This window comes from Pteropus medius, unplaced genomic scaffold (genome assembly GCF_902729225.1).
Source record: "Pteropus medius unplaced genomic scaffold, Ma_sr-lr_union100, whole genome shotgun sequence".
In the NCBI taxonomy this organism is placed as follows: Eukaryota; Metazoa; Chordata; class Mammalia; order Chiroptera; family Pteropodidae; genus Pteropus; species Pteropus medius.
The window spans coordinates 2,570,178-2,582,853 of record NW_024343732.1 but is presented as its reverse complement, the minus strand read 5'-3'; the positions used below and the strand labels follow the sequence as shown (position 1 = coordinate 2,582,853).

General features: G+C 52.0%; 1 protein-coding gene and 1 pseudogene across 1 annotated transcript in view; one reads left to right on the top strand and one right to left on the bottom strand.

The window, feature by feature from the left end:
• The first annotated feature begins 1,708 nt into the window (after positions 1–1,708).
• Positions 1,709–1,827, top strand: LOC120606687 (uncharacterized; annotated as a pseudogene).
• Positions 1,828–5,357: 3,530 nt separating this feature from the next.
• The window catches only part of MAU2 (MAU2 sister chromatid cohesion factor), a 26,472-nt gene continuing 19,153 nt past the window's right edge, over positions 5,358–12,676 (bottom strand). The window contains exons 14-19 of the mRNA XM_039867988.1: positions 12,640–12,671; positions 12,353–12,430; positions 12,121–12,232; positions 9,446–9,536; positions 8,586–8,713; positions 5,358–8,218 (exon numbers count right to left, since the gene is read on the bottom strand). Of these exons, the coding sequence (XP_039723922.1) occupies positions 8,144–8,218; positions 8,586–8,713; positions 9,446–9,536; positions 12,121–12,232; positions 12,353–12,430; positions 12,640–12,671 (516 nt within the window). The 3' untranslated portion in view covers positions 5,358–8,143. The remainder of the gene's footprint in view (positions 8,219–8,585; positions 8,714–9,445; positions 9,537–12,120; positions 12,233–12,352; positions 12,431–12,639; positions 12,672–12,676) is intronic.

Here is a 12,676-nt window from a genome sequence, read left to right as displayed (position 1 = left end):
CCAAGCATGGCTAGGGCCATTCCAGGACACAGCCAGGGAGGGGCAAATGATTCCTGAAAAATAATCTCCTTAAGTCAGCTTTTTAGACCTGATGAGAACTAGATTCAGAGAAAGAGATCCTGAGAATGAGGCATTTGAGTGTGGCCCAGCTGGGACTTCCCTCTGTCTGCCTCAGAGAACAGAGGAACTTTCCAGAGGCAGGAAGAACTTCCCCTGGAGATGAAGTCCCCTCTCCTAGGGAAGGGGTGGCTCAGGAAACAGCATGGTGGCCGCTGGGCAGATTGGATATCTAGCTCTGAGTCATCTGCTGGGGTTGGTTCATGATTTGGGCCAAGCTGAGCCACTGCCTTATCCAGTGTCAGAAGTGCCCTGGTCCCCGGAGAAACTGCTGTTGGATTCCATGTTATAGGAGGTGTCAGTGACCCCATCTTTGTCATTGTCACTGGCTGACCCATCTCTTGCCGCCATTCAGGCCTGCTTGCACCACCCCACCCCTGAGTTCAGTTCTGGGATATGGGCCTGAGTGTTGTGGGTATAGAAAGACCTGAGGGGACCCAGGATTCGATCTCTTCCCAGACATGGGAGCCTCAGCCACTTTCCCCATCCCTCAATGAGAGTGACTGAGACCAGCTGTGCTCTAGGCAGCACTGGATACGTGGGGCAATTCCCATCCTCTAGGATGCTACAGGAAGGGCTGGAGAGGCTGGCCGCTCCCCTGCACAGGGCTGGCCGCCCTAACCCCATATGCTTGGCCATGCTGTAGTGGGTACAGCATTCCTCAGATCTCCGTCTTGGTAGCCATGTAGTGTAAGTTGGAAATATTGTCTAGCTCTGACCGGCTTAGCTGATGGAGGTCTCCTGTCCTGTCAGTGTCTCCCACATGCCCTTAAGTTGTCCCTCCTACAGTGCACTGCTCCCTTCTCAAAGGCAGGTCCATGCTCACTCCTATTTAAGACCCATTGTCGGGTTCCTGGTAGAATGTCCACTCCTTAAAGACAGTGACTTTGTTTGATGTGGTTTCTGCTGTGTCCCTAGCTCCCAGTAGGTGCCAAATAAACATTTGGTGAATAAACATGAAAATAGTATAGTCCGACACTTGGAGAACCCTGGGGATCGCCATCTCCCACCCCACACATTACAGGATGGAAAATGAGAGACCCAGAGGTGCAGGTCATCGCATATGCCTGCAAATGAGGACAGCCTGGCTACACTGAGGTGTGGTGACATCCCACCCCGCCCCGCCTGGTGGGGACACTACTGGGGCCACTTGCGCCCCCTGGTGGCCGAGCACGGAGCATGCCAAGCTGCCGACAGCAACTGGTGACACATGCAGATGAAGACAAAGTGGGAGATACACTTCCGGTTCACAATGATACTTCTGAGCAGTTGGTACTTAACCCTTTAGGGAGCGTTTGTGCTCAGAACTCTGTAGTGGCAGAACTTCCTCAGGGCCACAAGACATTTGCACTGGACAGAGCACACCTATCTACAGATGGTGTCTGAACTCCACGTTGCACAGACACTAAATGGATGGAATTGGGGTTAGAAATGACACACAGAACAAAGCAAACACACACTGACAAAGTGGTCCCTCTCCAGAGTGATGTGTTTCAGAGAGCTTTTCAGAACACACGACAGGGATGGGCAAACATGTGCTGATCAGTCTCCCACAAACTAAGAATGTCATGTTTTTAAAAATAACATTTGTGTCTTCAGCCATGCCACCCTGAACAAGCCTGATTCCATCTAATCTTGGAAGCTAAGCAGGGTCAGGCCTGGTTAGTACTTGGATGGGAGACCACCTAGGAAGAGCAGGTGCTGTAGCAGTAAAAAAAAAAAAAAAAAAGATTTTTAAGCTGACCAGTTCCCTTTGGTAACTGTGAGGCCAACCAACAAGAGTTGCCCCCACCTAAAAAAAAAAAAAAGAATAAAAATCACATTTGTTATAGCAGCTGTAATATGTCAGGAGTATCGTATTTTTCATGAAGAATCGTTGTAATCGTCTCTTGAACTATTTTCTGGTCTTTGAAAAGGTATCAAAAATATCAAAGTACTAAGGAAATCAAATTCACATAGAAATTAATCTTCCTTTCCTTTCCCAATGAATTACACTGAAATCTCACCATGTGAGTATGAACTTGGGGCAAAATAAACTTTTAAACATGTCAGCAGTCCTCCCCTTCCCTGCCATGCCTGGAGACCAGCAGCAGCTCCTCTGTGGGGACAAGGGAGGGACAGGGGTGGGTGAGAGTGGATAATGGGGCCTCCGTGGCCCTGAGGGTCCAGGTCGAGTGGGCGCCTCCACCCTCTGATTCCAGCAGCATTTCTTCTCCTGTCATCAGCAGCTCTGAGATGGCTGGGTTTACGTTGGGAGAAGAGGCTGCCATGGTCCAAATCGAGAAAGCAATGTCAGGTGCTGAACAGACTGGACTACAGTACAGAAATAGGACTGCCTGCCTCTACCTGAATAGCTTTCTTTGTGGAGAAATGTAAATCCAAAGCTCTTAGAGGCCAAGGGACAAAGCCAATACACATTGGGGACATTTTCAATTTGAAGCCCCCCAGAGCCTATTTGCCAGGGGGTATGAGATCTAGGCTCCCCTGTAGGATGGCAGGGTCCTGTTGGCATTTCTGGGGGGAACCTGGCCATAGTGACCATGAGTGCTGACACCTGCAGGCAGCTTGGACAAATGTCCATGTGGCATCTGCTGGAACTGCCTGGAGTTGGGCTGCCCACTTCTTCTGGGCTGCCCCATGAACCCACCATGTGCCAGGCCTGGACCAGTATGTTCCAGGTGATGCCAAGCAGCCATACGGAAAGTGCCCCTGGCAGGGCAGCAGGTGGGAAGGAGCATGGAATATGCCAGGACCATTCAGGGAGGAGGCTGGCCGACATCCAGGTAAAAGACATGACTGGGATTTGGTGAGGGGTGGCAGAGATGGCCAGGAATAGGCAGAGAAATGGGTAAATTTCTGAGGATTGGGGTGTGTACATGTCAAGGACAACTAATGACCCCTGTCCCAGCCATCTGATGCTTGAGCCGGTTGCCCTGGCTACCTACAGCCTCTATGAGGCCCATCCCTGACTCCCCCCAGCTCTGTGGCCACCTCCTGTCCTATACTTCCTAAGTGTGTCCTGCAGACTCCGAGGGCTTCTTTGCATGGTGTCCCTTTATGCTGACCTTTGTCCTGCCAGAAGGAACCTGGTTGGCATTACGAGATGTTCCCAAAACTATGACCATGGCAGTTGTTCTTTGTTCACCAACATCTTGTGTTTTGTGGAAACTTCTCTGGCAACTACTGGTTAATTGGAAGAGTTCCATCTCCTCAGCCAGTCACTCCAGGGCACTGTTCTGCAGCCCGCACCTGAGCACAACTACTCTGCCTGCTTTGGTTATAACATGTAGGTCTCTTGGCAAGTAGGCCCCTCCTGTCTGGCTCCTTCATGCCGTCCTCTTATCTCTTGCCTCAGGACCTTCTGTGCATGTTGGCCTGGTGGCTCCTGCCTATATCCCTCACACACGTATCCCATGTGCATCACTTTCACATCATGAGCATCGAGGGCCCAGATTATGTCTTGGTTACACTCCTGTTGGTAGACCTCACTGGCAATAGGCTCTATGATGTCGTCTGCAAGGCCTGCTTGGGGATGTGAGGTAGCCACTAGGTGTCCACCGGAACATCCCTTCAGGTGCTAGGTTCTGGAAGCTGCATGGATAATAGGGGCAAGATGGCTGTGGAGGTTACCTGTAGAGAAAGTTGCTCACTTCTGTGTGGGGGTCAGGTCCCAGGTCACCGGGAGGCTGAAAAGAGCCCAGCCCCAAGTGGCCAGGGCTGAAATGACTTCTTGTGTCAAGGGCCTCTTCCTGTAAAATAGAGGCCATTTCAAGAACTACTTGCTGGTTTCATGGTAGACCCACAGCTGTGCTCTGGTTGAATGAGCTCTGAATTTGCTTCTTGCCTAAGGGCCATGAGGCTTATGGTGGAAGAAATAACATCCAAGCCAATGAGCAAAGTCCACCCTAAGTGAAAAATCTGCCTGGGCCCAGGTTGGTGGGGATGGGCCAGAGGGAGCTAGATATTGACAGTGGGGGTGGCACGGTCACTGTGCTCGGGGTGAATCACCTATACATATCCAGTGGCCAGCAGTTTGGCCCTGAGGCCATGGCCCAAAGGAGTTCTCAGATGTGCTCCCAGGAGACAGCAGTGGAGGCCACCTGAGCTTCATCTTGGGGTGCAGGGACAAGAGCTACTCAAGGGCTTTAATGCAGCACAGGCAGCAGCCCAGCAACAACCTTGTTTGTTAAAACTATGACACAATCCAAGAGAATTGAAAACACATGTTCAAAAATGTGTGTGGTAAATCCACAGCAGTACTGCTCACACTCACCAAGGGGAAGCAGCCAAAATGCCCATCAACAGATTAAGGATGAAAATGTGGTCCATCCACACAATGGAATATTACTCAGTCATAAAAAGGAATGAAGTACTGACACATGTTGCAACGTGGATGAATGTGGAAAATATGCTGAGATGAGCCAGACACAAAAGGCCATATATTGTATGATCCCATCTTTATGAAATGTCCAAAACAGGCAAATCCAGAGACAGAAAGCTGAATAAGGAGTAGCTGCTAATGGGGTCAGGGGTTTCCTTTTGAGGTAATTGAGATGTTGAGACTAGGTGGAGGAGCTGGTTGTACAACACTGTGAATGTATTTAATACCACTGAATTGTACACATACATACAATGGTTAATTTTATGTGACTTTTACTTCAAAAAGAAAAAAAAAATCTGGGGGTGACTCCATAGTGTAGTGGTTAGCATGTCTGCTTTACACGCAGAAGGTCCTGGGTTCACGCCCCAGGTGGAGTTACAGACCATACCCTGGGTGCGCCAGGCCCCGGGTGCACGCTGGGACCATGTGGGAGAAGATGCCCTACCTTCAGAGATCCAGTTCTTAAGGGGAAATGGCAACATCCATAGATCAGGGGTGGAAGTGTGTATGGGGGGAATTAAAGAGGAAAAAAAAAAAGGGCCATGTGTTTTCTAACAACACAGGGAATAGGACTCCAGGTGTGTGAGGAAGTCTGTCTGTGGCAAGGGGCAGGGAAGAGGCAGTGCTCAGAGACTCACATGTGATGTCTTTGGAGTTCCTTCCCCTCCAGCAAGGCTGGACCAGAGGAACATCAATAGCAGAGCGAAAGACTCAGGTTTCCACCAGGTCTTCCAGGTATGGGCTCTGCATCCTCATACCTGACTGGTTAGAAGCCCCTGCAGCCCTGCTGGCTGGGCGGGGTGGGCAAGATCCTGTCTGGGGTGGCGCAGGGGAGGGGCAGAAGGCAGGACACAGCAAGTGATGGCTCCTGCAAGTGATTTTACTTTAAATACATAGAAAAAGAAATCCACAAACAAGAAGCTATGTTCTATGGTTATATCTTTTAAACAATGTTTTGCATTTATAAATTTTTGTTTTCCTGATTAAAAGCACCAGCTGAAGTTACAGGCTGCTAAAACCATATTACAAACCCGTTAAAAGACATTATGCCAAACATACTTATTAAAAATCCTTTAACAAAGAGACAATGCAACCAAAAACCCACCATGCCAGGTAGCCCTTATCCTATTTCTTTGTCTGTGTTCCCAGTAAGTGGGATAGGTAGCACTTACCCCAGGGAGAGGATCTTCACCCCACCTGTGAGCACCTGCAGGGACCCAGCAGGGGGAGGCAGCTGTGTAATTTTGAGGGAACCTAGGGGCACCTCCTGGACCAGCACCTCAGACCTACAGGCTCAGGGCCACTACTGCCAACAGGAGAAGGTGGGAGGAGCACACAAGGGTCTAACCAGCTTTCAGCAACTGATCTGACAACAGAAATCCTTCTGCTACTATGGTACACCGCATAAGCTGGAGAGTTTGGAGTTTGTTTTTTCTAAACAGTTAATTATATGACACTGTGCAATATCTCCCTGGTAGCTTGCTTGCTCCCTGTCTTAAATTCTTATGACTGAGAAACTGAATGTAGACTCACAGTAAAGTATGTATGCCAGCTCGATGTAACTGGAAAATGCTGTGGTGAAGGAGAGGTTCTAAACCGTACACATAGTTTGGCTTCCATAAAGCTAGAGTGGAATATTAAATATTGAATTTTTAACTGTAAACTTAAGAACTTATCCTTAACCTTACACATACATAGATAACAGAGTGGTCACTAAAAGCACTTTAACATTAGAACAGATATTAAGTTTTGAGGTTCTTATTTCAACTGCTCTACATACAAAATGCCCTAGAAGCAACGAAAGGCTTAAATAAATACGCAGAGACGAACATGATGTGCAGCGTGATTGAAGTAATGTGGGTCTGGAGAAGTTGGACAGCATGGGGTCCAAGCTGGCAGGTGCAACCTGGGTGAGACAGGGGTTCCATCCCTTGGGTGGGGGGGAAGGCCTGGGGGACACCCTTAAGGGGGAAGGAAGACAGAATGGAGACAGCTTATGGCCGGGCTTACACTCTCCACCAAAGGCCTCACAAGCCCAGGGTTATCAGCCAAGGGGGCAGCCAGGGGCAGCCCGGGGGAGCATGAGACAGGGCCAGCATCTCCTGGGTGATGCAGAGAAGGTGGGTCCTCTTAGAACAAGCCCCGGCCAGCCCATCCCTCTGACGGCTCACTTGCTTACCTGTCAGTGGCCCCCAGGTGTGCAGCAGGACCCTGACACCAGCCTGGTGAAGGCAGTGGCCCAGGACAAGCTGACAGCCCTGCTTGTGGCTAAGGCACACCTAGGCTCAGGGGCTAAGCAGCTACCTGAGCAATCCCAGATAATGTTCCTTCTGTCACAGACACTGAGGCTTTGAGAAGCGGCCTTCACAATGCAAGTAACAAGACTCAAACCCACAAGCCACCCTTATCAGCAAGACTACTCACCACCCCTCAGCGGGGCATCATTCCCACACATCGGAAGCTGGAGGGGTGGTTACCTCGACTACCCTCAATCCATCTATCACCCCCGGTGCACCTCCTGAACTATTTAAGAAGTGCACAGAACTGAGCACACTGTTTGGGCCAGGCAGAACTTCCTTGAGTCCAGCTTGGGAAAAGGTTTCAATGTTATCCTGAAACCTAAGGCAGGTAGATCTACTCCTCCTCCCTCCTGAAGGTAGGGTCGGCTGAGCTCCAGGCATCTGCAAATGTCCTCTGCCTAGGAGGCCACAGAGCTGCCTCAGCCCCTTCATTTGGCATCCTGAGTTGGGCTGAGGAGAGTCCTCTCCCCTCTCCCTGGCTTACTACCCCCATGGTATGGATGCTGACACGGGAAGGCAGCTGGTGCTAACACGAGTCTCAGTTCTGGCTCCAGCTCTGAGAATCAATGCACATGCACGCACACACACACCCATGTCTACGGCATAGGCACACACACACACACCTGTCTACAGCACGCACACACATGCACACCCGTGTCTACAGCATGTGTACCCCCATGGCAAAACAGAGATCCAGTCAAGGTGCAGAAGTTTGGAAGGCAAGTTCCTGGGCTCCCAGGGCCCTTGACCAGAGGCCTCAGCTCTCAGAAGGATGGACGCTGGAGAGAAAAGCAAGCTGGGCAAAGTGTCATAGCAGGGCATGCACTTTGTCCCTGATGTGAGCAATCACTTCTTCCTCCCAATTTCCGGCCACAAACCAGCGTCTTGCCTCTGGGCTCTGGAAGCTGCCATGAGAGCAGAGGAAACATTCCAGCCTGGCACAGAAGGCCATATGATGGAAGTCAGTTGGCGATGCCGCCTACCCTGGCACTTCCCACCCAGATGTGCTCCCCAGCAGGCGTAACTAAGATGTATAGCAGGACTGGCAGTTCACGTCCATTCATAAAAGATGGCTCTGGAAAGTTGGCTTCAACGTCCCACCTGCGAGCCTCAGCACTGAGGTCCTGTGTGCAGTGGGAATGCCGGCTGGCCCTTCCTGGGAGGGTGGGAATTGAACCTGCACACTCCCAGGGACTCGGAAGCTCTGGAGACAGTCGGGAAAGAAGCCTGGGAACACTATGCCAGCATGCCTCTGAGGAAAGCACAAGTGCCATCTGGGTGGAAGTCAGAAACACACCAGGCCCTGCGGAGGCCCCGAGAAGCTGGGCAGACCCCTTCAGGGTCCTCACAGGAGGCTAGCCAGGCTGGTGTTGGGTCCATTCTGAGCTTGGAACTGCACAGGGGGCGGGCCATCTGTCCACTGTGGGAAAAGAGGACACACAGATGAGGTCCTTCCTAGGGAGGGGCAGGGTGTACTGGGCTTTGTGCCTGCATCTGTAATGCTGCCCTCCACTGGCTGGTCACCCAACTAGGGTCCTTTGTGCTCCACACCAGAGTCAGATGGGCCCTGGCTGTATTACCCACTTGGGTACTGGTGCCATCTCCCGTATCTAAGGGTCTCCTGAGGCCAAGTTAGGGATTGCTGGAGAGATGCAAAGAGACAGCAGCCAACTGTGCACTTCCTCCTCAGGGACTATGCGCACACCCTGGGGGCTACAGGCCAGGTGCTGGCCCTGAGGAGCCAACTAGCACCCCTGTTCTAACCACCCCCCATCCAGAGCCCATACCGTGATGAGGTTGTGCTCCGGGAGGCTGCAGGCCTCAATGTGGTCCTGCAGCAGCTGCTGTGAGAAGTTCTGGTGCATCTGGGCGGCTTCATGGGCATCCATAGCGTTCCCACAGGCCTTGTTCAGGTCTGAGGGTGAGATGCACACAGGGTGAGCTCACTTTGCCCTGGCAAACACCCTCCCCTTGGGTACAGGTGAAGCCCTAAGGTCGAACCCAGGTTCCACCAGTGGGTTCCTATGTACCTGATACATCACTGGAGCCCTATTTTGGGATCACCCAAGTCCACCTGCCAGAAGCCCTCATACAGGCCCTCAAGAGTTATTGAGTCATGTGTCCTTGGAAGTGGGTGAGCAGCAGGACCCATGGAGGCAGACAAAGGTTGGTTGAGTAATGCAGGGCCTCAGGCATATGAGAGCTTGCTTGAGCAGGACACCCAATACCCACTTCTGAGGCAGGAGGACTGAATGGGCTCATAAAGCCCACTGCAGGAGCAGCCTACCCCCTACCTTCTCCCCAGGGCCCAGAGCCAGTTTGTAATAGTGCTGCACTCTGAGTGCCTTTTCTGTGCTCAGAGCATCTCAGCCAGTCCTGCCTGAAAGGACGAGGCCAAGTGCCAGGGCTCATAGCCCATCTTCACCCAGATGCCAAGAATCCAGATGTCTTGCAGGTCCCGGAGAGGCTGAACCAGACTCTGCATTGAGCTGACCCCATGAATAAGCATAGTGACCACTGCCCTCAAATGGCCTCCTAAGAGCCCGAGAATGTGCTAGAAATGGGGCTATGGCCTGTAGAGACCAGGCTGAGCAGAGGCCAGTCTGGGCATCTCTGATCTATGGGAAGGGCTGGCTGTTGCACTCACCTCTCAACAGAGCCGACGACCACAGCTGCACTGACATATCTGGGATCTTGCTGGCCAGCTGCATGGCGGGCACCACCATGTTGTTACTTTCCTGTCGACCAAGAGCAGCCAGGGAATGGGGGGAAGGGGCCTGGGGCAGGCAGCAGGGACAGTTCAGACCCTACCTGCTATACCTAGCCTAGGCTGTGCCCTCCTGTCACCTGGCAAACTCCTACTTTACAGCCCATCTCACATGGCCTCTGTGAAGTACTCAACCACCTCGGGGGAAAATAAACTGCCCCCACTCCTTGGCTATGTGTGTGGACCATGGCTTCCACGGCAATTCCATATGCCTCTGCCTTTGTCTTTCCAACCAGAGAAGAAGGCACTGATGGTAGTCAGCTCAGGACCCAGATCAGGAGCCAACTGGAAAGACAGATTCCAGGATCCCAGAGCCTGGGAGGAGGCAGCAGTCTGCCCAGTGAGAGTGATGAGGGCAGAATGGACAAAGAAGGGAGGAGCCTGCTCCTGTGGGAGGCCACCTCAGATACGTAGGGCTATGGTTAACATGTTAACCATTTGGTAACCCTCTAATCCTGACTATGTGTGACTGTACAGTGACGCCATCCCCAATTCCCAGGATGAGCTGAAAGAGAGCTGTCAGGGTCCATAAACACCCATCCCTGACCCCATGATGACTGGCAGCGCTACTTTGTCCTTGCTCATGAACCACGAGCCCCAATGGCTGAAATGTTGGGTTCAAGGTGACACTGGGAGAACGCCCTTCACAGCAGCCTGGAGGACACTTGTCATACAGCTGAAAGACTTGCAAATCATCAAAACCAACTCTTAAGTCCTAGATTCGACATAGCTATGGGTGTGCGGGCACGCAAAAGCACTACTTCACACTCCCCTGACTAGCACCTCGAAGATGACTTCCAGGTGGACCCTCTAAGCTTTTCAAGGCTGAACCAAGACCTTCCAAGACCTCAGAATGCATAACAGAACAGGAAAAACCACCCTCCTCCTCCAGGCCCGAGACTGGGCCTGTCTGGAAGCCATCTGCAGGAGTGTCTCCCTCGGCTCTCCTATGTTAGCTTGGGGTTGCCCCACAGAATTGGGTTTTGAAAATTTGCATGACCCTGAGGTGTTCTGAGGGAGACCACCCACAAACTCGCAATACTCATGGACACTAGCCTATCAGGCTCAGAGTGGCGTTGTCTGTGTCTGACGGTGTCTCCCCCGACACCTGGAGTCACCTGAGGCCAGGCCTGGGTCTGAGGGCTCTTGGGGGCCCATGTCACCCCCATATGGGCCCAGGCACACAGGAAGCAGTGCAGGGTCCCAAATAAACTCTATAAAATGCCCCGGGATCACCCCAAACATGAACCAGAGCTGTACCTGAAGAGCTGCTTTGCCCAGCCTGCCCCACTCAAGGTGGCTTCTGGAGATGTCTAGACAAATGAGAGCCAGGGAGGTCTCGCTCTAAGCCTGGGTCTGTAGTTTCTGGCTGTGTGACCTTAATCTCCCCATCTGGAAATGGGGTAATCACAGCCACACTGAGACACAGGAACACAGCCCGTATTCAGTGGGGCTTCATGCTGCCCCAAAACACACACCAAGGCCACTGTTCTTACTGTGCTCAGAGGCTGAGGGGCAGGGTGACAGAATGTTCTAGAAGGAGCAGAGCTGTACTCAGAAGGGAGAACCCACAGCTCATCCTTATCCTTTGAGGGTGGTGATATCACCAGTGTTCAGGCCATGGCCACCAGGACCTGAGGCCACCAAGGCCCACTGGCCTTGACAAACGCTTGTCACATGGTTGTGGGGAGGGGAACCTACCAGGCTCATTAAAAATGCTCATTCTTAGGGAGCCCTGGGGTTTGATCAGATAAAACTTTACAGGCCAAGACACCTGACCTGTGACATCTGTCCTGTGAAAATTGCTCAAATGAGGGTGGCTAAACTACTGAGCAGATGTAGCTTCAAAATTCTGCCATTAAAAAAACCTCTGATACAGTGGGGCAGAGAAAAACAAGGTGTAAAATTGTAAGATAGCCTGACAAATAAGACCTGTGTGTGGGCAGGGGCAAGCAGTGAAAACAGGCAAAAGACAGAGGACATGCAATGATTTTCAACTTTGCTTCTTAGAATTTCTATGATGAATACGTCATATCTTATAATATGAACAAATATTTTATTTAAAAAACTGAAAGCCTTGTAAGGTCAATGGGTGAAAGCAGGCAACAATGCACATCTGATAGGGAGACGTGGAGTTCGCTGATCTCACCGGGACCAACCCCAGGGGCTACTCTGGATAAGGGCGAGAACAAGGGTAACCTGAGGATGACGTGTGTGCTGGGCAGAAACAGAGCTGAAAGGATTATAACTGAGGACACATCTCTGTGCCAAGTGTTAACACACAGGAAGGGGACCTGCCTCAGCCCTACCAGCTCCAAGTAGCCCCACCAATCCCTTTTCTAGAGACACAAAGCTCCCCGGCCTGCCCCGCCCTCCCCCCGCCCCCCCAGGCTTGTGAGCTAGGGCACTCCTGCTCTTGCCAAGCCTCATGGAGCATGGGGGCTGGGGAGTCACTGAGATAAGGTCATCGAGGAAGGGGCACAGAATGAAAGTGTTGATTGGTGATGCCCCCGCAAGCACCATGATGGCCCCTCAGCCCAGCCCCAGGCACTCACCCTGTGGTTCCCTAACACATAAAAGATGTGGCCTAGGAGCACCAGGGAACAGGCCGTGAGCCGGTTTAGGTCCTCCGCGTTCGACATCTTCAGAGTTTCCCGCAGAAACCGCCTACGTAAGGAGAACAAACTGAAGCCCTCAGCAAAGCCCACCTGGCAGGGGGACAGAGGTCCTGGGCACACAGTGTTGGGGGAGAAAATTACCCTGAGGGCTGCCCTCTCCAGCACTTACTTGGCCTCGTTGTAGCGTCCCTGGAAGAAGGAGAAGAGCCCGCGCACGTAGAAAGCTGCCGCTCGGAGGCAGTGTGAGCTGCGGGGAGAGTGGAACATCACAACTTGGTGGGGTTTTTGTGAACGCAGGAGTCTTACAAAAGAGGAGTGGATGTTAGAGGTGGTGGTGGTGTGCGAGGTATTGGTTAACAGGGCAGCCAGGGGCTCCACGGGAACCGGAACTATCCCAAAGAGCAGAAAAAGCATAAGACAACTGGTAAAGTGGGACCTCAGTGTGGGGCCGCCTACCTGACAGGGAAGCTGTGGTCAGGGTTGATCCTCTCCA